The 24,691-nt window shown below is 29.4% G+C and overlaps 4 protein-coding genes across 13 annotated transcripts in view; all 4 read right to left on the reverse strand.

Moving 5' to 3' along the window:
• The window catches only part of LOC122269433 (zinc finger protein 271), a 249,420-nt gene that overhangs the window by 170,860 nt on the left and 53,869 nt on the right, over positions 1–24,691 (reverse strand). The gene's annotated exons all lie outside the window — the stretch shown is intronic.
• LOC107436172 (endothelial zinc finger protein induced by tumor necrosis factor alpha) overlaps positions 1–24,691 on the reverse strand; it is a 251,571-nt gene that overhangs the window by 90,640 nt on the left and 136,240 nt on the right. The window lies entirely within an intron of this gene.
• On the reverse strand, positions 49–23,353 carry LOC110282118 (zinc finger protein 271-like). Of its 10 annotated transcripts, none has more exons than XM_071185031.1 (3): positions 23,223–23,353; positions 20,117–20,244; positions 49–4,223 (listed from the first exon to the last, which is right to left on the reverse strand). In XM_071185031.1, the coding sequence occupies exon 3, from the start codon at positions 3,737–3,739 to the stop codon at positions 2,384–2,386; it is 1,356 nt and encodes a 451-aa protein (XP_071041132.1). In that variant the 5' UTR covers positions 3,740–4,223; positions 20,117–20,244; positions 23,223–23,353; the 3' UTR covers positions 49–2,383. The 10 variants fall into 10 exon arrangements, with proteins under 10 accessions (XP_071041132.1, XP_071041130.1, XP_071041134.1 ...); XM_071185029.1 differs by having other exon boundaries at positions 23,093–23,229; XM_071185033.1 differs by lacking the exon at positions 23,223–23,353 and adding an exon at positions 22,957–23,086.
• The window catches only part of LOC107446733 (zinc finger protein 845), a 32,268-nt gene continuing 22,911 nt past the window's right edge, over positions 15,335–24,691 (reverse strand). The window contains exon 4 of the mRNA XM_021144858.3: positions 15,335–16,366. Coding sequence (XP_021000517.3) covers positions 15,461–16,366 — 906 coding nt within the window. The 3' untranslated portion in view covers positions 15,335–15,460. The remainder of the gene's footprint in view (positions 16,367–24,691) is intronic.

The following is a 24,691-nucleotide window of genomic DNA, read 5'->3' on the forward strand; positions in this document are numbered from 1 at the left end:
TGAATCGCAATGCGTGATTTGTAAACTACTAGAATAAGAATCGTGAGGCATGATTGATAAATAACTTTAATGTGAATCATGATGTGATTTATAAAATACCTTAATACAAATCCTGATGAGTAATTTGCAAATCACTTTAAAGTAATATTCGATATGTGATTCATTGATCACTTTCAGTTAAACCACAATTCGTAGAACATTTTATGTGAATTTCTGATCCATAAATCAAGAATCAGTTTAATGTGAATCACGATGTTTATTCATAATCAATGAAACCTGTAGGACTAAACTTTATTTATTAGCAGTAAAAACTGAATGTAAAAATTTGATTGTAAATGATACAAAATTAATTATCCTTCTTACATAAATTAAAAGAACAAATAGGACAACAATATTAACCTGTCGTAATAATGAAGTCAACACATTAAACATGTTTCTAAATCAATTAAACCCTATATATCATTCGCAAAACTATGACTAAAAAACCTAAAATTTGCTAGAAATTTCAGCTTTCAAAACATCAGAGATATGAACAATCTGGTCTGAAAAATCTAGGAGAGAAAAGTTTTGCATCTTCTTTAACCCCTTTTCACTTCAAGCATTAAAAATTGCACAGTTAGAATTTCTATAATTTTCCTTTGAATTTATATATTTTTTTCATTACTTTTTAGCAAGAAAAATTAGCAGTATTTTAATTTCTAAAAAATCAAGTACTTTTCAAGTACTCTATGGCAGAATTCAAGGACTTTCTGGGGCCCTGATTTTTTTCAACGTAATTCAAGGACTTTCAAGTACCGTGGGAACCCTGATAAGACTAAATTAAATAACAAATTATAACACCTTACAATAAACGTTTCTACACCAATATGGGACTGTATGAGGATATAAAACATGCTGAAGAAAAATATACTTTTCTGAAGATGATCCCTCACAAATGCCGGCGTCATTTTTAATAAATCTTTACAAAATGAAATTTGTGGAAAAATCCAAATTTTAATTTTCTTTTTAAAAATACGAAAACTGCTTGAAACTATTTAATATATTCAAAATGAAATTTTTTTCATTCGGATGGGTGCAGTATAAAAGAAATACTTTAATTACTCATATCTTGAGCAGTTTCAAAAAACATTTTCGTAAATTTTAAAAATTGCAAAACAAAAAAAGAACGTTTTTTTTAAAATAAATATGTCCATATCACCATAACTATTTACGCAACGTTTACGAGATTTTGTGCAATTAATGAATATAAAAACCAAAACAATTGTTACCAGTTGCTTATTCATAGTTACAGTTTTTGGCATAGGGTGCTCAAAAACATTATTTTTCGTTCGCAATTTATTGTCGGTCGCTAATGCCTCGAAAACTTCATCGATATGTATGAGAAATCGCATGACACTTTTGTTCTAAAATAATTCCTTTATGAGAAAGATCAAAGAATGGGGTTTCCATTATTTTGTACAACCTCTGTATCTATAAAATCTAAACTTTGCGAGCAGACGGTAATTCAAATGTCAGAGCTTAAAAAATTTTCTTCCAACACACAGTGAATGATTTTTTTTTTCATTCCTGGTGGTAAAATACAGCACACATAACCTTCAGAAAGAGATAAATTTCTTCGACGGGCAACCCTTTCACTTTGATAGTGATCTAATGTTACAGTTGAATTAGGTAAAAGGTCACTTTCGAATAGCAATCAAACAGGTTCGAAGAAACATGCTTAATCGAATACCTCGTATTAATCATGTCTCAAAGAACCAACTTAAAAAATAAGATTCTCCAACAGTAATACTTCTCAGTTCATTTACCTGAACACAGATAAATAACAATCTTCACAAAACTCTTTTTACATAAAAACTACAAGAGAGAGAGTTACAAGCAGAATGAATGTGTGGACAGCTAGACCATTATAATATTAAAATTTTTTTATTTCACTTTAAATAAAAATAAAACTATTTAGCAGTATGAACAAAACCGTGAACAGATAATGTTAGCTTTCGAGAAAAACTTTTACAATACAGAACCCGTTATCCGGAAATCAGAAAACCAAAAAAAAAAACGGAACGAAATTCGATTAGTTTTCCCGACATTTAAAAAAAAAAAAAATTTTTCCTCATAAGATTTTAGGATTTTTCGTTCTTTTTTGAAAGATGTTTACCTTACCATCATTTTGGAAATAATCATTAGTGTATTACTTCATCGTTTTTTTTTTCTTTTCAAGATTATTTCCAATTTTTTTTTAGTTGGGTTTAACTATAAAAAAAACGGCTTTTTGTAGCGATTCGGAAAACCGGAAAAATCAGTTATCCGGAATATAGATGGTCCCGATCGTTCCGGATAATCAGTTCCCTACTGTATTATACACACTACAAAAATATGGTATCTCTCAAGCATGAGTGATATTGTTGTGTCTAGTTAGATGTTCCTTCTGTGAAAATGCCTTATTACAAACACTACACGAATAAGGTTTCTCTCCGGTATGAGTGCGCATGTGCCTAGTTAGAGGTTGTTTATTTGAAAAAGTTTTATTACATATAATACACGAATAAGGTTTCTCACCACTATGAACACGACTATGGACAGTCAGTCTACTCCTATATAAAAAACTTTTATGACATACACTACACGAATGAGGTTTCTCTTTATTATGAACAGAAGTGTGTTTGGACAGTTCACTCATTATTGAAAAACTTTTATTACACAGGTCACAAGAATAAGGTTTCACCTTAGTATGAATGCGAGTATGCAAAGTTAGTTTATACCTAACTGAAAAACTTTTATTGCATATATTGCAAGAATAGGGTTTCTCACCAGTATGAATGCGAACATGTTTAGTCAGATTACTCTTAGATGAAAAACTTTTATCGCATAGACTACAAGAATAAGGCTTCTCAACCATATGAAAGAGACTATGCTCAGTCAGATGACTCTTATAAGGTTTTTCCCCAATATGAGTGCGATTGTGTACAGTTAGATATTGCTTATGAGAAAAACTTTTATTACATACACTACAAGAATAAGGTTTCTCACCAGTATGAATGCGACTATGTTCAGTGAGATAACTTCTACTTGAAAATTTCCTATTGCAAAAACTACAAGGATAACGTTTTTTACCACTATGAACGCGGCTATGCTGAGTCAAATTACTTTTCCCTGAAAATTTCTTATTGCATACACTACAAGAATAAGGTTTTTCGTCAGAATGAGTCTGACTATGTCTAGTTAGAATTTTCTTCAGTGAAAATCTTTTATTGCATACACTACAAGAATAAGGTTTCTCTCCGGTATGAACGTGTCTATGCTCATTCAGATTACTCCTAAATGAAAAACTTTTATTACATACACTACAAGAATAAGGTTTCTCACCAGTATGAATGCGACTATGCTCAGTCAAAAGACTCCAGAATAAAAAACTTTTATTACATACACTACAAGAATAAGGCTTCTCCTCAGCATGAACACGACTGTGAAGCGATAGTTGACGACTTGTTGTGAATTTTTTACTACATATGTCACAAAAATAAGGCTTTTCACCAGTATAAATGCAACTGTGATAAGTTAGAGTTGAGTTCCTTGAAAAACTCTTATTACACACATTACAAGAATAAGGTTTTTCACCAGTATGAATGCAACTATGCTCAGTCAGAAGACTTTCAAATAAAAAACTTTTATTACATACACTACAAAAATAAGGCTTCTCATCAGCATGAACATCAAGTAATTTGCCGTCTTCTAAACTCATACTGACTGCAAACCTTTATTAACTTAAGTGAATTTACGTTGTACTCGTGATTTCTGCATGAACTATGTAAGGATTGATAAGAGTGAACTGTCTTATCTCAAGTTAAAATAGAGTTTTAAAAAAATTTTAATTAATATATTTACCAGAGTAATGTTTTCCTGAGGAACAGATGAAAGCGAATATTACTACACACAATATTAAAATATTTCAAAAGAAGTACAGTAGCTAGCAGTATTTAAGCAAGATATGTAAAGTTATAATCAAAACGTCTAAGAATTAAAATGGAATGAATGAACAACATAGAAACATATTAAAATAACATTCAATGTTATTGCAGTCTTTTAGCAATTCATTTCTTCAATCTTTCTCAGAAGGAGTAGAAGCTAATTTTAAGATGTTAGACAATCTTTCTGTGGTTATTATCATAGGTTAACTTCAAGTGTCGTGAAACACTGGGTAGTGTATTCAACTCAGAAGAAAAAATCTGAAAATTAAATAAAAAAATGAAACACATTTTTATATAATGTAGAACAAATATTTGTACAAGAAAAAATATTTTTTATAAAATTTGACTAGTCGTCCATTCAGAAGTTTCTCGGTAAAATCATTAGAGTTGGCTTATGGAAAAGAGAGACTAAATACTATGTAATATTATTAAAGTCAACATTTGAATAAAAAAGCTTATCTACAATATTTTACAGTGGCTGTAGATACTTATTTCAAGATGTTAGACAACCTTTCTATGACTATTCTTATTACATTACACTTATTAAACAATAGGTAGTGTATTCAACTTAGAAGGGCGACAAGGAATAAAAATATGCATTTTTATATAATGTAGGGTGACCTGGGGTAATTCCTGATCAAAAAACGCAAACATCTATTTTGTGAAAAAACTATTCAAAATAGAATTTTAATATTTACTGGAAGTTTGAGGCTATATGAAATGAGTCCTATGCCAACTTCTTTTGTTTGAAAATCTAATTAGAATTTAAATATTTAGTGATCAGGAATTACCCCTGGTCTTGATCATTTCTGGGGTAATTCCTGATCACTTCTGGGGTAATTACTGATAACCAGTTTTTATTGTAAAGGGGCTGTTAGAAAATAATTATATCATGGTAATTAACAAATAAGACATCAAGATAAAAAAATAAACCAAATAGATATGCAGCTATAAAACAATAGCAGCTAATAAAACAATTTATTTAAAAGCAAGAAGAAGGATTAACGCTTTAAATTTTCAAAAATCTTTGCATCGTGCCATACATTTTAGGCAATCAGCCAACTCATTCTCATGTTCTTCTAAAATATAAGAGAGCTCCCACATGGGTTACTTTTGTGGATTTTTTAACTTCTTCTTCTTCTTCTTCTTGCTTAAGTAAGGTATGCCAACAGCTCTGGTAGCATCTCTCACACTGAAATTTTCATTTTCTATTGTTAAAAGAAATTCACTAATTTCGTTTTCTAGAAGCTTAGTATCCTTTTTAGGCTTATAATTTCTCACCATATTTATACTTTATAAAATTAAAAATTATTCCAACGATGTACACACATAAAATTAAGATAGAAGCAAGGTAAGACAAATCAGAAATGGTGCAAATCAGAATACAGTCTTGTATACAGTTAAAAACAAATTTTGTTCAAAACAAAAATTCCACTTAATAAATATTAACTGTTATTTAAGAAAAGACAATTAGCTATTTATAAGTTATTTTATATACTAGTATTTATAAGAAGAAATGAAAATGATCAGGAATTACCCCAATGATCAATAATTACCCCATCTGTAGGGGGCAACATTTGATGTAGTTTCCAATAATCAATTATAATGTTTACAGTTGATGTGAAACAATTAAACAAAAGCTTACACTACTTTTATATCAAAGAAAAAGAAACTAACTTAAAATATTTATTATTAAGAGAATGAGGGGGATCTTTGCAGAAATATGCACATTTTGAAACCCATCTTTGAAAAGGAAAATGCAGAAAGCAGTATAAAAGATACTTATTTTGTTACAAAAATTATTATTAAGTAAATGTAGTTACACTTTAGTAAAGTGTACAAGCATTCTTGTCCATGTCTCAAATTTAAAAAAATAAATAATTTTTTTAAAATAAAACTTAGATAATCATTATTTACCCCAGAAACAGAGTGATCGTGAATTACCCCGTGTCACCCGATAGCATATTTTAGTAAACGAAAAAAAAATTTTTTTTTAATCCTCATAGCTGGAAATCCTTTTCAGATTATCTTTGGAAGATTTTAATTCATCAAAAGTATTTTCAAAATTTTTTTGTTATTGAAAATTATTATTTGTAATTAATTTTTTGTTATTCTTACATTATAATTCTTTATTCCTGATTTATTCCTTATTTATAAAGAGTTTCATTACCACTACATATGAATTTATAATACAGTTATAAAAATGCATGATATCATATAAATGGAAAGTTTAAATCACGACAAAATACGAAAATATTTTTGCATAGAATAGAATTTTGGTTAACACTTCACTACCATAGTCTGAATAAGTCATCAGTGGCATATTCAGAGGGAGTGGAAAAAGAGTATGTACCCAAATTTTTTTTCAAAATTCAAATGTTCTTTTATTATATTATAATTGATATGCTAAATGTAAGGAAGATTGCCCCCCCCCCTTATGATGCTCAAATCTTTCGTCACGATGAGAAAAAATTATTTTATATAAACCAATTTCTGAAAAAAGAATAGAAAAGTATTAAATACAAAAGTATTTCTGTCCCTAAAAAAGTGCTTCTGCCTAAACACCAGCACAGACAACACTAACAGCTATAGAAACATTTTACAACAGCGCAACATAAATATTTTTCCAGAATACCTATAATTTTTTTTTTTTTAATTTTAGTTGCATGTTACCAACCCTGCTTGCATGAATGAATTTCCTTGCATGTTACCAACCTCCACTGTAAAAGGCCAATTTCAATTTTGAAATATTTAAAAAAACTACATGGAAAAATATAAAGATTAATAAAACACGGAAAAATATAAAGATTAATAAAAAGAAAAGAAGAATTACAAAAATATTTTTAAAAATATTAAAAGCCACAAAACAAAAAATAATAATTAAAAGTTACAATCTCTTCATCTGTTTGCATGATTATAATGATTTCTAATATTGTCTCAATATAGCCGAAGCAAAATATGTCAATACAATAGTGTGAGGGGCAACCCAAAAAAAATTAAAACAAAAATAGTAAACACATTAAGTAAAAAATATATCAAGCAAAAAACAGAAATTAAAATGTAAAGAAAATGCAGAACAAAACACTTAACAAAATCTATAAAGCGGGTAGCTAATCCAAATGAACTTGCATGTACCAGAATCTTTTAATGTGTTTTCTTTAAACTTCAATTTTAGTTGGGAACTTTAATTTTTTTAAATTTGATTCCTAATCATTCCAGACTTTAATAATCTTATTATGGAAATTTTATATATCTATGCTGATAAAATATACATAATAGTTCAGGTAGGGTGAGCTTAATTGAAAATAAACATGTCATGAATTTTTAGCATCTTCACAGCTCTTAACCTCATTCGATTTCACTAAATACATTTTCAACACACAACATATTATGTATATAGTATATTGTTAGGTGTGAGTAATACAGTAAATTGTTGATAATAATTAAGTTGTAAAATGGCCAATGATTTAATAATTATTATATTGTCGCGTGGAACGAATAGAATTTATGCTAGATAGTAGAAAAGCTTTTTTTTTTACCAACATCTAGAATACACATAACACGGTAACAACCATTTATATATAGGATGTCCGGACTTATAAACAGTGTAATCCGGAAACGACGAAAGAGAATATTCTAAAACATTCCATAAATAATTACTGAAATCTTAAACAACTTATATACATATTTATATATTTCTAAAGTCTCGTTAGATAATGGGAGTAGTTGGAGGATCGAGCTCAGGACCTCCGACTCGCCAGGTGAGTGCTTTAGTCGCTCGGCCATGCCCACTCGTTCTGAGTCATAGAATACAAGAGGGTAAAGAAAATCAGCACATATACCTCCAGGGTACTAAGTAAAGCTGAAAAGAACTATTCAACTACAAAGCACAAGTGTCTTGCCGTCATATAGGCTATAAATAAATTTTGACCTTATTTGTTTGGATGTGCCTTTACAGGGGTCTGTCCAGGCCGAATTTACTACCGTTTAGCGGTAGTTTCACAAATTCAATTTTAGGAAAAAAGGTAATTTCACAAATTCAATTTTAGGAAAAATGGTAGTTTCACAAAATATTTTTTCTTAAAATTTTATTTTTATATCCCTTAAGAAACAATAAATCAATATTTTTATCATATTTTTGTGTTGATTTTTAAATATAATTTTTAATTTTTTACAAATTTTCACGAAATAGGTACCTCTTAGAAAAACCTAGACAGATCCCTGCTTTAATGTCATCACAGATACCACTCTTTAAGTTGGCCTTCTGATTTGAAAGATCCATCGGGCATTGTTGGGCTTCAAGAATACAACAGAAGAATCTTATATAAATCTGGACGCAAGCACAAAGATGCTGCTTGCTTATCCAGGTACCCTTTACTTGAGGAATTGAATTGAATGTAGGGTTTAGTGACACAAGGTCCAAATGAGGACATGCTGCGCCAAACAGTGCGGTAAAATAGTTTAAAAGTCTAAGTGCATACAAATTTAATTGTAGCAAGATTATAACTGATAAAACAGTACTTAGTAAGTGATTTAGACAAGATTAATAATTTAAATAAAATCAGATAAAAGGTAAGAATAAAATCAGATATAAGGTATGAGTACAGTATAAAATGCATGCAGTAAGTAGAATGTAAGGAGGTGATAAGATATTTACAAAAGTGCATTAAACAGTAGACGTGTTAAAACTTTTATATGCAGTTAAAAATTCCAACGACATGTAAAAATGCTGATATCATAGCAAAGTTAAAACACAGTAAAATTTTGTGGGACAAGTAAAATGGTAAAAGGTAAATAAAATCATAAATAAAGTAAAACTTATATACAATTTAAAATGCCAATAGCACGTAAAAATGCACAAATGTTAGGATGATGAGAGTCACCTAACAAATCTACCATAGATAAATCACAGCTACCAAAAAAGGCAAGACGATGTCTGTTAAAACACAGGCAAGTGATCAAAATATGATGAATCGAAAGTAAAACATCGCAAATGTTACATTGAGGAGGTGGTTCACCAAACAACAAACGTAGATGGGTCAGTCTGGTATGTCTGCTTCACAGCCGGGTAAATTTAACATCTGCACAACGTAGTCGCAACACAGGAAAGGGTTCCAAATTTGATTTATGAGCGTGCAACTTATTATTCACTTGGTTATCCCACTGTTACTGCCATAAAGATTTTATATACTTTTTAATATGTATTTTTATATCTGAGAATGGTATAGATAAATTTAAAGCAGTAGTAGCAGATCGCGCTGTTGTATCGGCCAAATCATTGCCTGGGATTCCAACGTAACTTGGAATCCTGCAAAACAAAATATCGACACCATTCCTATTAAGATTAAATAATATTTCCGATTCAAATTAGCTGAAATAAGCCTTAGTGCCAACAGAATTGCAACGGCTTCAGCGGTGAATATGGAACACATAGTTGGTATTTTATAATTGCGGGTGTCGACAGCAATAACAATACCACAGCCTACATAGCCAGGAGATTTTGAGCCATCTGTGAAAACAGGAACATGTTGACAATATTGATGATGATCAGCTTTGTATAGTTGCTGAAAAATGATAGATGCAACATGAGACTAACTATATACATCGAATGGAGAATGAAAATGATATTGTGAAACGTTCCAAGGTGGAATAAGCGGGTTATCGACACATTGTGTAGTTGAGTCACAGATATTGAATGATGTGTTGTGCGAGCATTAAAAGGGCGAACATGTGAGGATCGAGCATCATAAATCCCCTTTACATGAGGAAGAAAATCATATCAAGATAGAGACTAGGAGATTGTACAGATAAAAGACAATGTTGACCAGGAGAATACCTTTTAGAATATTGAATGAAATTCTATGAAAACACAACTATGATTATGGGGGTCAACTATGGTTACCAATAATTCCTCTACATTTAAGAAAATTCTTCAACAATTTCATGATGCACTGATAGCAGGACACCTTGGTTTCATTAAAACACTAAATAGGAGAAGATTCTATTGGCCTCGTCTTTACAAAAGTGTTTCACTTTATGTGTCACATTGCAAAAAAGGTGAAAGACGAAAAAGTATTCCACAATTACCTCCTGCAAACTGATGCCTATACTACTAGCAAAAGCGTCTTTTCATCAAATTGGAAAAGATCTCCTGGGACATTTTCTGAAGACAGTTCTGGGAAATAAGTGGATTGGGGTATGCACCGATTATCTCACATGATTTGCTACTACCATAGCTTCCAACATGGATAGGAAAAATAATAAAAGAATAAGCGGATAGGAATAAGCAAATAGGGTCCTTTCAGCATGCCAAATTTCAATTTGGTAGTAACATTCCTGTGTGGTATTTTCTCCACTAAGTCTAGGAGTTAATTTTTGAAAGTTAATCCCTGGCACACTTTTCTATAACTGCCAACATGTACAGGAAAAAAATCCAGTAGATTTTACGAAATAATATAAAGTTCTTGATAATTGTTGGAAAATATACTCAATATCTTACACATAGGGAATTTTATGGATTTTTAAAGTCATCAAAATAGAAAAACTGCAATATATACCAGTTATGATTTCACATTAAATGTTCTTGAAACGTTATGTATTATGTTTATTCCTAATTTGGAATAGTAATAGGCATTTAATTCATTAAAGGTAGTAATGCGAATCTTAAAATGTTTCATCTGAAACATACCCAGAGTCATTGACACTGAAAACCAAGACTTTGCCCTGTAATAATTATGTTTGTGCTTAAGAAAGTACTTTGTTGAGATAAAGGCAGGGGAAAAAAAGAATAAATATCATAAAATTTTTGTAAGAAAAGTATACACATATACACAATTAAGGCACCCAGAGGTAGAAGCAGTTATTACAACTTAAAATCTGCATGACAGTTTGCTGTCTCTAATTTAACTTATTTCTTGAACTGATTCCAGAGATTTCTACTGCACACATAACAAAAAAATTAATTTCTTTATGTAAAACTGAATTGATTATCGGAGGATTTTTATTTCTTCCCAAAATATAACTCTTTTTATTTTTCCCCCAAAATATACTGATAACTTACTTAGATTTGTACACTCATTAATAAAATTATAACTATATTAGGTTGTAAAATAAAGAAATAAACCTTGTTTTTATTGCTGAAATTTTTTTCTAGTTGACACCAATATTCTAATTTTTTTATGGGTGGTACATCCTATCAGAAATAAACACCAATGTGTTACATAATTCAGTGGACATAATTGCAGAGCAACGATAAACTTATAACTTGAGTGAAACTCGTGACAGACTGCTAGCTATAAAAGCCACATGCATCAAACTGGAGCAAATAGCACTTAAACATTCTAATTTTGTATTATTCATCAAAGTAATCAAACAAAATTTTTATAGTAGAAGATATATTGAATGGTAACACTATATTGAATGTATAAGTAACCCCCAAAAATAAAAGCAAGTTCATAAACGATTGGTTAGCTTTCCTTCATTAAAGTCTAAATTAGTGTGAAAGGTGTTAAATATTAGTTTTAACATATGAAAACACAGACAATGATGATAGTATTTAATGAATAAAATAAAATTAGTTAGCTTCAAGCAGATTGTTTGAAAATCTTTAATTAAACTCGATTCTTAGCCTCATATTTTTAAGACTTATTAACTGATTCATCAAATTTATAAAAAATAGATATATAACTAAAAAAAAAAACATTTGTTTGGGAACTTTAACTTAAAACTCAGCAAATAAGCATTTTTTTAAAATTATAATTTTTGAAATTTCTTCGTTTTATAAATTAAAATTGTAAAGTTTCGAGTTTACTAAATTTGTAATTAAAGAATAAACTAACACTTTTAATACAAACAATTTAGAATGCAACATACTAAGACCTGTATTTTGACCAGTTACAGCATGTTTAGTGATAAATGGATAAAGAAGAGCTGCAAAGTTCTCAAATGTCAAAGATATGTTTTTCTGAATATTTTTTAAGAACTACTATTTTTTCATGTGCATATTATCTATCATGAAATTCTACATTTATTGACTTGCATATAAGAATTTTGTATAATAAATTTCAAATGAAAAGTTACATTAATGACATATTTATTTCTGAATAATTTAAGACATATAACATAAATATTTCAATTTTACATCAATATTTCCGTAATTATAGTTTAGTAAAATTTCAAATAAAAAAAAATTAAATAAAATATTTCTATATTATTACTCCTTTCTATTAAAATACTACTTATTATTTTGCTTGTTCGGTTATTAAAACTATTCAGTTTTTGAACAAGATATCTATAAGTATTTTAACATAATAGATCTATAAGTATTTTAACATGAGGCTAGAGATATGTTAGATTAATGATCTCGCTTTCAGCATTTTTCTGTTGTACTCCATGAACATTCTTTTTACATGTTTTGTGCTGTAACTGTTCTTAATCTGCCATTTGAAATAAAATTAAAAAACATCTATAAGTATTTATCTTAAACACTTATAACGTTCAATTAATAATTTACATTTTTTCACTATCAATCAATTTTTTAATGTCCTCTTTTTTCAATAAAAATGATTTTTAATCTTACTTATATATTATTATTTTAAAAAAAGAGGGAAGAAAATGAACTTTCTTCTAACGTGACAACACTTTGTAGGGGGATATTTCCGTATCGTGATCTGTGACTGGGAGCACATAAAAACTAGATAAAATAATTTTTAAAAAAAATCAATATAGATAGTTTGACTTATGAATTTTTACAAAAGCATAATTAATGTCTTTATAATGTACATAATTACTTATGCAACATGAATCCTATCCACTTTTACAACGAAGATGTTCCTTCTTTTGCCTACCTTCCAATGATAATGAGAATTTCTTTTAATATAAAGAAGATAACGAAATAAAATAAGATGATCTTTAAGAAAATAGACCTAATGAAGATTTCCTACGAATGCACTTCACATGATTTCAGTGAAAATAAGGATATTTTCAACATTTTAAATACAAAACACATTTAATTTTTCATATATTTTGAATTAGAATTTGCTGACGTCTTTTGATATCCATTTCTACCCACCTAGTACGATAACGGGAACACAACGGCTCCGGACAAGTTGTTCCATCCTTGGCAATATGAAGATTCCTGAAAGTCTTAGCAATCATAGATGGCGCACTTTGACTACAACTCCAAGCCATTTTTACTCACGGAGTAGCCTTACTCACGCTAGATATCACGAATGTGAATTCAGAGATGCTACCGGAGCTTAATATAACGGACTTGCTACGAAGACTGTAGTAGTAGTAGTAGAGACTTACAAAAAGCAAGAATCTGATGAAAAAGATTGACATTAACAATTTCCCAAGCATATTTATTTCCATTAACTATTGGCGATTGAAATGGGCTGCAGGTGGCGTAGAGCAGAACTCTTTTCCTATGGCAACACTTCACATGCTTTCCCCATTAGCGTGTGGAAAGTCATAGAGAAAGGAAGTACGTTAGTTTCTCTTTGGATTTTCATATAGATTAAAATCTTTTAACTTGAGAAACTATATGGAACTGAAAACTAGATTAAACATAGTTTTAAAGAAAAGCATCATGGAAATTTTAAGAAATATTTTTATTATATAAAAAGATAAAATATTAAGAAAAGGGAAAATATCGTAGTACATTCCTATACAACTAAAAAAAGGAGGAGAGGGAAGGGAGAAGGGCTAAAGGCATGAAACCGGTCTCTCCCCAGATGGCGTATTCGAGTGTTGCGATAGCGAATGGAAAGTGAATCTAAAGATTTTTTTTTATATCCTGATTTGAATTACTTGCAATGTAATCGATATTTGATAATTAAATAGATCAATGAATAATTAAAACGAATATCAATGAAATAGATGAAATGTGGACGATTGAAACGGGCTACAAGTGGCATAGAGCAGAACTTTCTACCCATGGCAATACCTCGCATGCTTTCTTCATAAGCGTGTGGAGAATCATGGAAGGAGGTATGGTAGTTTCTGCCTTGATTTTAAAATAATTTAGAAACTCTTAAGTTAGGAAACTACATGGAAATGAAAACTGCATTGAACATAGTCTTAAAAGAAAGCGTCGTGGGAATTTTAAAAAATATTTTTGACAATTAAAGACGAAAAGTATTAAAAGGGAAAATATCCCAGTACATTCCTATACAACTTCAAGGAGGAGCGGGTCAAGGCATGGAACCAGACTTCTCAGATGCCGTTTTGATGAAGAACATTATAATAAATTGGGTTACTTTCACTTCTTACATTTATAGTCACCAGTGGCAGTACTGCTAATTAAGAACTATTTTCACTGGATTCACTTTCGAACACCGTCGTGGAAAAATTAAAGAAATTAGAATTTCATTTAGAAAAAATTTTCAAAAAAAGTAGAAGATAATATTTAAATAAATAAAAATAAATTAAAATATAATCATAAATGATAATATTTTAAGATTGTCAGTAGTGTGCAAAAAATAAATAAAACGGGCCACCTTGAACAGCTTTTGATCGAACTTCGATCCTTATTAAAAAAACTTTTGAAAATTTGGATTATCAGCTTGCAAAAAACAACGGCAAATTATTACACTTTAAAAAAAAAATATTATGTATATATATAGCTTTAAAAAAGCCTTAAAAATTACTTTCACGCTATCCCCATGTGCATTAATATTTTGAAATTGTACGAATTATTATTTAAGACGAATGTAAAAAGAACTTTTAACACATTTTTAATATATAAAACATAAAAATTAAAACCATCCATTAGTGTTTTCAAAATCATTTAAAATAATTTTTTTCTATCTAAAATTATCCAGTTAAATTTTGAAATTTAAAAAAAAAAGAAAATATCGTTAATATTTAGTTTTTAAAGAGTTTAAGTACTATCACATGTGATTACGGACACAAACATCTATAAGATCGAAGCGTTCAAGCAGGGGGTGAAAATTCTCCCCCAGCCCATGGTTAAGATAACGTGTAAGAATTTTTTCATCGGCGGAAAAAAATATAGCATGTGACCTTCAGAAGTAAAAAAAGTTTCTTTCACAGGCAATCATTTTACTTAGATAGTGATTTAATATTACAGTTGAAATAGGGAAAAGGTCCCTTTCGAATAGGTTCGAAGAATTATAGAAGAAGCACATTTCAATTAAATGTGGGCGGTACCAAGTCTTAATTGAATACCTCATACTAATCATGTCTCAAAGAACGAACTTAAAAAATACGATTCTTTAACAGATACACTATTCAGTTTGCCTGCACACAGATAAATAACAATCCCCACAAAACTCTTTTTACACAGAAACTACTAGATTAAGAAGTTCCAAGCACAATGAAAATGAATGTGGACAGCTAGACCATTATAATGCTAAAAAAATTTTATTACACTTTATATAAAAATATTTAGCAGTATAAACAAAACTGTGGGCAGATAATGCAAACATCCAAGAAAAACCTTTATTATACACACTACAATAATATGGTATCTCTCAAGCATGAGTGAGCTTATGTCTAGTTAAATGCTGCTTCTGTGAAAAAGTCTTAGTACATACATTACAAGAATAAGGTTTCTCTCCAGTATGAGTGCGATTGTGTCTAGTAAGTTGCTGTTTCTGTGAAAAAGTCTTATTACATACATTACACCTATGAGGTTTCTCGCCAGTATGAACTCTACTATGCTCAGTGAGAAGAAAACTATATGAAAAACTTTTATTGCATACACTACAGGAATATGGTTTTTCACCAGTATGAAGACGACTATGATCAGTCAGATTACCCCTAAATGAAAAACTTTTATTACATACATTACAAGAATAAGGTTTTTCACCAGTATGAACGCGACTGTGTCTAGTTAGCGTTTTCTTCAGTGCAAAACTTTTATTACATACATTACAGGAATAAGGTTTCTCACCAGTATGAACACGAGTATGCTCGATCAGACTATTCCAAAACGTAAAACTTTTATTGCATACACTACAAGAATAAGGTTTCTCATCAGGATGATTGAGTCTATGCTCAGTCAGAAGACTCTTAAATGAAAAACTTTCATTACATACACTACAGGAATATGGTTTTTCACGAGTATGAAGACGACTATGCTCAGTCAGATTACTTCTAAATGTAAAACTTTTATTACATTCACTACAAGAATAAGGTTTTTCACCAGTATGAATGCGACAGTGTCTAGTTAGAGTTTTCTTCTGAGAAAAACTTTTATTACATACATTACAAGAATAAGGTTTTTCACCAGTATGAGTGAGACTATGCTCAGTCAGATGACTGCTATCTGAAAAAGTATTATAACATATGCTACAAGAATAAGGTTTCAGATCAGCATGAACATCAAGTAAGTTGTTGTCTTTCAAACTCATATTGACTGCATATATTAAGAGTAGCTAAATTATGCTGAAAACTTTTACATGAACTATAATAGCAAGTTTTTATTAGGTTCTACCATCTTCTGCCAGGTTAAAATTGAATTTTAGAAAAGTTACAATAAACATTTTACGAGAACAATGTTCTCCCGAGCAAACTGATGAAAGCAAATATTACCACACTTTACATTAAAATATTTCTAAAGCAGTATATAAGCGATAGATGTAATTGAGTTATAGTCAATACATACGTAGATATTTTACAATGGAATAAATGAATGAATAACATAGAATCATCATTTTAAAATATCATTGAACGTTATTTGAGTCAGTCGGCAATGAAAATTCCTTTCGCCAATTTTTTACAGTGGCAGTCAAAGATAATTTTGAGATTACAGACAACTTTTCTGTGGCTATTATCATAGGTTAAGTTCAAGAGTCATGAAACGCTGGGTAGTGTTTATAACTCAGAAATAAAATCTGCAAAAAATAAAACACATTTTTATGTAACATATAACAAATTTTTGTACAAGTAAAAATATTTTTTATAAAATTTGACTAGTCATCAATACGAAAGTTTCTTGGTAAAAACAGTAGAGTTGGCATAGGGAAAAGAAAAAGAAACATTTAAATACTTTCTCCAACATATATTGCTTTTATAGTTCAAAGCAGGGATAATTGTCACCGACAATAACCATGTGGTGTTATGCAAAGACGTGACATGCATTTCCTTATTATCTTGATCCTCAATATAAAACGAAATTTCATTTTGCCTAAAATTAAAATTTCTTTAATGTTTTTAAAATACTTTTTTAGAAAGTTACTCTATTTGTCAACAAAAAATTGGAAAATCACAAAAATGTTAGGGAATTCAGGGTAATTCTTTTAAAGTTGACAATATTTAAGAATATTTTATTTATTTTTTCAGGAACCTAAGACTGTATACTTAAGCAACAGTTTTGAAAGATTAATTGGAAAGAAAATGCCTCTTTTATCATGAATTTCAAGTCTGCAATTTCTTCTTGCAGAACTTGAAGAAGTGTTCAACAGTTTTCTAAACGAATAGTGTACTTCTAGTGCTGATCGACTGATTCAATTCATAACTCTTGAAAAAGACAAATTCCAGTTTGAAAAATTTCTGAGTGTTGGAACCAGCACTCAGAAAGAATCTAAATACTAATAAATTTGATCCACACAACGATAAATTAGTTTAATAGCATATAGAACAGCAACAATGAATATTGGTTTCACAAAAATCAGACAACAGAAATCAGAGCATATTCACGATTTCTTAAGCTTTTGAAAAAATCAATATAATATGAAAATTAATTAGTAAAACTGCTTGATTTTCTATTATATAATGAATAGAGCCCGGATTTTGAAAAAATTTAAAAAATTTTTTAATTATTTGTTGAGAAAAAACCACGCTTTTGAAACATCATTAGACCCTTTTTCTATTTAATTATTTAAAATAATAAAAAGTAGTATTAACTAATGGTCAAATTCTGCACTTAATAAATGTAAAAATATTTATACTTATTTATTATTATTTCTTTTTGGAAAATAAAATCGGCTAAAGATTTATTTGTTTAAAAATGACACTGACTATCTAACAAACTATAAAACAAACATGTATTGAAAGAATTTGAATAAAATTTTTTAAAAAGAATTACTTTAAGTACTTAATACTTAAGTTAAATTATTAAAAAGCGTCAAATCATTACTTAACTCTTTATTTAATTTTTTTAAAAAAATTATTTGTTTTAACTAATAGCCAAATTTTTTAAAACTTTGTTTTCCTTTTCTCAAAAATAAAAGCAAATTAAATAAAGGTAAGCTTTGTTTTATTTTTTTATAATTAAAAACGACTGAACATTTATTGGTTTAAAAATAATCAAATTATTATACTTACCTACATTTAATAAATTTAAAAAAGCTAACTTTTTATAAGAAAGTCAAATACAAAATACCCAAATTAAACTGTATTGCTTAAAATGAAAAGCAATGATTGAAAAGAATCAATGAAGAATCCTTTTTTTTTATTTAGATTTTCTTTTCATTGATCTATTAGGTTCAGAACAAAAATTTAAGATAACAGCGATTGTGCAGCAATCGCAAAGTAACAGTAAGGTCTACTAAAAATAATTGACAAGAATCGTTATATCCGGACAGGAAAAACAAATGCAGAAATAATGCAAAAAATAAATGCAGAAAATAACGCAGAACGAAACGATCGCTAAGTAGCAAAAGTCTCACTGAAAATAATATACAAGAAAACCCACAGTTATTTCCGACGAAATTAAATGCACAACGATCGCAAAATGCCTTAAGTCTCATTGAAAATAATCTTCAAAAAACGCAAAATTCCAAAAAAAAATGGACATAAGAAAATATGCATTGCATTCTATATTACAACACTGATCCCCGCACGAAACTGGGAGTTCTAATTCAATTCGCTCTTCGTCATTCAACATCACAAAACTAACATCATCTTAATAGCAAAACGCTATCTACATCTCTGCAGCTAGACGAAATCAAAATCGTCTTTGTCAGTGAGGTAACAGCTTTAGCCTAGCCAAGGATCCTTGCATATTAAATTGTTAAACCGCAATTGTAGTCTTATTCCGGTGGCTCAATCAGATTTCTGATGCATCGCCTAAAACGAAAGTTACTACATCGGCCTACCGATATATGCGTTAAATCGATATTTTGCAATACATCGATCTATCGCCCAGTCCTAACTATGCTCCAATTTAAAAAAAGTTTTTTACAAATATAAAACGTATACATATTAGAAAATAGGTACCTAAATAAAAGTCGAATTACAATAAAATATGAATGTTAATAGAAGGAAAAAAAACAATTAAAAATAACAAAACTGCCCCTCAGAGAGAAAAAATAATGTACTTTATTAAATCTAATGGAAATTTAAATTTTTGGCTTTTTGGACATAAATGATTGTATAAAAGTTTGCTTTCTTTTATTAACGTTTATTTTTGAGAAAAAACTTCGCTAAGAGTAAAAAAGTCTCCTAATAGTCGCCTATTCCTGAAAATAGTTGCTTTTTTATCCTTTTCAGGCAAAAAAAGTCGCCCAAGACCGAAAATAGTTGCATTTTAGTAGTCTGTGGCAATGCTGCATACACTACAAAACTAAGCTCTTTCCCCAATATAAGAGCGACTGTGCTTAGTTGGATCAGCCTTTTTTGAAAAAAGCCATTACACACACTACAAGAATAAGGTTTTTAAACTGTTAAGTACCTGACCTTGAAAAACTTTTATGATGTGCATATAAGAATAAGGAAGGTTTCTCTCCAGTAGGATTGATTGTGCTCAGTTAGATGACTTCTATTTGAGAAACTATTATAACATATGCTACAAGAATAGGGCTTTTCAACAGCATAAATATTAATTCGCTGTCTTTCAAAATCATACCGACTACCTTCCCCTATCAACTTATGTGCAGCTAAATTATATTATTGAGCATTTTTACATAAACTGCAATTCTTATGCCACGTTAAAATAGATGTTTAGAAAAACAGCAATAAAAATTTCACAAGAATAATGCTTTATTGCTTATTCTGTGATAAATGAAAACAAATATTACTACACATTATATAAAATTATTAAGAAAGCAGCAGTTAATTTGTTAGCAGTAATTAAGCAACACAATTCAGTTATTAATAATTCATTTGAGTTACACAATGGAATGAGTAAATGAACAACATGGAAACATCATACTAAAATATTATGCAATATTATTATAACCAACCTTTAAATTAAAGGGCTTGTCTGCAGTATCTCCCAGTGGCAGTAGTAACTAATTTTAATATGTTAGACAACCTGTTCATACACACACTAATTAAACACTGGGCAGTGTATCCAATATAGAAGAGCAACCTTGAAGAAAAAAATAATACACATTTTTATATAATGTATAACCTATTTTAGTACATGAAAAAAAATTTTTTATCAACCTCGCTGGCAATTCTTTAAGATATTTTTGGAAGATTTTTATTTATTCAAAGTGGTTGTGAAATTCATATATTTTTTAATTTTTAATTCCTACTTGAATTTATAAATTTAATTTATAATGCATTGGATCACCACTACAAATGAATAATACAGTTTTAAAAGAGCAAGCTATCATACAAAGGTAAGTTTAAACAATGGCAAAATAAAAAAATATTTTTGCCTATAATATAATTTCGGTTATCATTTTACTATTTTACGAATAAATCATGAATGGCTTATTCAGGGGGGGGGGGAGTCCAAAGATTTATATAGTCCCAAGATTTTTTTTAAAAATTTAAATGTTCTATTTTTTAGACAATTATTGATATTCTAAACCTAAGAAAGAACTTTTTTTTCCTTATTATACTCAATCTTTTCATCATGATGAGAAAAAACGGTAAATAAAACAATTCCTAAAAAAAGAAAGGCCACTTTGAATACTACTTATTAGTACATATGAAATGCGTCTAAATGGAATTTGTTCGTAACATATATATAAATATTTCTGTAAGTGAAGAAGTGATAAATTTTGCAAAAACAGAAAAGAAAACTAAATATAACTTAGTACAAAGTGAAGCTAATGTGTTACTGTCCAATACTTTTTAATCAATAAATGATTTTTTTTCTTCAATGATGATCGCTTTCAGTGATTCTGATTGGCAGAAATTTTGGCTTTCATGACTATCAATGATTTTAATGATAAAAGACCTGTATCATAGAAAAACAATGTTGTAGTTTCATAATCATAATTATTCTGATTTTTTCCTTTAGCTATTAATGAGAAAGGAAAAGAATTTTTTTATTTACACACATATTTAAACCTTGATTACAATTTGGCCTACATAAATCTGAAGGCACATCCAATTCTAAATTAGCAAAAAGTATATTATTGATGAATAATTATACTTTCAATACATGAATGGAAATATGAATTCAGTACATGAATGCAACGCTTAGTGGCTGAGTGGTAGAGCTTACCGCTCCCACGCCACAGGTTCTGGGTTTGATCCTCGGGTCGGGTAAGGTTGACTCAGCCTTTCATCTCTTCAGTGGGTCGATAAATGAGTACCAAGCATGCTTGGGAACTAAACACTGGGGGTTCACATTCGGCTGACCACCTAACCGGAACATCTGCTCATGCACCCCAGAGCCCAAGAAAACTGAGATGGGCACAGTAGGCTTTAGCTATTCGACCAATTTTCTTTTTTGTTAAGTATTCGGCCATATCACTATTCATTATATCCTTAGTTATAATAATAATATTTTTCATAATAATATCTTATAATATTTTAAACTAAGAAAAATGAATATTTTTTATAGGAATCAAAATCATTATTAGGGCACTTCTAATGCAAAAATTGGTTAGTGAAAAAAAACTGGAAATCAGATAAATTAACCAATCTTGCCCTTTACGTGCCATATTATTGAACTTATACGCTGATGCATTCAGTAATGCTATGCCCTCCCATTAAAATATTATTTTGCATGTTCATCTATATAAACTAAATATTGAACAAGACATATCATCTAAATATATTTATCTTCCCCACTTGTAAACCTATAACATTCCACATAATAAATTCTGCATATATTAAAACTATCTATAGCTTTCCTAATATCCTCGTTTAACAATAAAAAACATTCATCTGCAAAAGAGGAAGAAAATAGCATGACAACATTCTGTAATCGATTATATCAAAAAATGAGTCTTTTTTTAGAGAGAAAAATTACTAGTTAAATTCAGAAACTGCTAATATAACTATTTGGAAATAATTAAAGAATTATAATAACTCTTGAAAATTTTACTATAGTTTTATTATGAAGAATTTGCTTGATACAGTTGAATGATTACAGGTGAAAATATAGTAATTTAGTATAGGCATCTGCTCCCATCAACTATAACTGCCAGCCATGGCACCAAAGGTGTTTCGGTCTGGAAGTCGACAATTTTACTTTGGTGTAGAAATCAATGTAGAAATTTATCAGAGTTCAATGGTACTTAAATTTAAAATCATGATGTCTAATTAGTTACAATAGGATGGTGAAATCTTGAGATATTAATTGTATACAGAATAAAAATTTTATACTAATGGTAAAATATTATTTTCAATATTGACTAATATTGCTAATGTTTGTCAGAAGAATTAGCAATTAGATTTAAAATTAAGGTTAGCTTTTAACAACAAACCGGCGCCCATCAAACTTAAGAAGGATGTACCAAATTATTTTGGTGTGAGGGGTCTGCCTAGGTTTTTCTGAAAGGTACCTTATTTTGTGAAAATTTAGACCTAATTTGCAAAAATTAAAAATTATATTAAAAAAATCAACACAAAAATATGGATTCATCCTTTCTTACGGGATACAAAAATAAAATTTTAAGAAAGAGTATTTCGTGAAGCTATAGTTTTTCCTTAAGTTGAATTTGTGAAGGTACCGCTAAACGGTAGTAAATTTGGCCTGGACAGACCCCTGGGTGTAGAAATCAATTACACCTAATACAATTAATTAATGAATGGTCTACTTAATAACACCTAATTAGGTACCTAACAACACATGAATGAGGAATCCTATCAACTTTTATGATTTTTCTTTACCCACTTAATAATGCTTCTTTCAATGCAAAGATGACAGTGCTATAAACACACTTTCTGAAAATGAATATTTTCTATTAATACTCTTCTCATCATTTTAGTCCAAATAAGGGTATTTTTTCAACATTTTAAATGCAAATCACCTTTAATTTCTAATCCTTATGGATAATAACTGCTTAAATATTTCACCGTAAAAATGTCTTTTATAACGAACACGCAAAGATGGTTATAAATACGAATATTACACCTAATAAAAAAAAAGTTTTCACTTACTATTATAAAATCTTATAAAAAAATTTATAAGCGTATTTTCATTTTTCAATGCTTTTTTTTTTTTTTTCGTAGAATGTAGAAGAGTGCGGCGAGCTCTTTGTCTCCTCTTGTGTTAACTAATGGAACACTGGCGCGTGACGTCACGATCTTTGTTTGCAATCAATTGGGTGGCGAGGTCTGTATAAGTCTGTGGGATTTTGATGTCATTTTCAAATATTTGATGTCATTTTTTTAAATATTAATGGTCAATTTTCGCGTTGAATAGAGTTCTAATAAACTTTATAGTAAGTTTCGGCTAAATTGTGGGATTCTTTATGGATGGTGTTTTCAACACTTAGGGAACGCTGCAAGCTCGGTACCGACTAAATTTCCGGGTTACTGTTTCCGTTGAATTTTAAAGCCATTTGGCATCGTTGTGTTTTGAGATCCTTGCAAGCAATCTCTTTGATAACTTATTACTTGTGTTTACATTGCTAACAATGCTTGTGCTTACAATGCTAAAAGTGTTAACACTAACGTAAGGTGGTGCACAGCTAGCAACAAGAACAAACAGTAATAAACTTATGGAAAGAAAGAGGCCAAATCAAGACTGCCAAAAAAGCGAGTTATTCAAAATCTAGCAACCATGTCACCTTTTTTAATAATGAATAACAAAATAACTAGGATAAAAAAATTAATGGTTGAAAAAATAATTCATTGCAATAATGAACATTTAGCTGTAAATTTATTATTGTTCAGAAATCTAAAACTTTTTCGTGGTTTCCCTTTGCATTTAACACAACATTTGATTTGTCTAAATTTTAATTTAATTTTAAATAATTTATAGGATACTACATAAGCTTTTATAAATATAAGTTTATTTAAATTGCAAGTTACTTTAATTTCTGGGTCGTGTTAAAAGTTAAAAATATAAGAAAAGTGCTTCACAACAACCACTAAGATGACAAATTGCTGTCAAGGAAGATAAAAAAAATGATGGTTGAAAAAATAATTCATTGCGATAATGAACATATAGCTGTGATGATATTATTGTTCAGTAATCTAAAAGACTTTTTCGTGGTTTTCCCTTGCATTTAACGCAACATTTGAATTGTCTAAATTTTAATTTAATTTTAAATAATATATAGAATACTACAAAAGCTTTTATAAATATGATTTTATTTAAATTGCAAGTTACTTTGATTTCTGGGTCATGTTAAAAATATAAGAAAAGTGTTTCATAACATCCACTAAGATGACAAATTGCTGTCAAGGAAGATAAAAAAAATAATGGTTGAAAAAATAATTCATTGCGATAATGAACATATATATATAATAAATAAATAAATACAAGAAAACACTAAGAAAGTTAAGAAAAACAATAAGTAACATTTATTGCGCTTAAGCTGCAAGTAAACAGCACTCATTAGATAAGTTCAAAATGAAGAATAAAACAAAGAAAAATTATAGACATATGAAAAAAAGGGGGT

Source organism: Parasteatoda tepidariorum, chromosome 9 (assembly GCF_043381705.1).
Source record: "Parasteatoda tepidariorum isolate YZ-2023 chromosome 9, CAS_Ptep_4.0, whole genome shotgun sequence".
Taxonomy (NCBI): domain Eukaryota; kingdom Metazoa; phylum Arthropoda; class Arachnida; order Araneae; family Theridiidae; genus Parasteatoda; species Parasteatoda tepidariorum.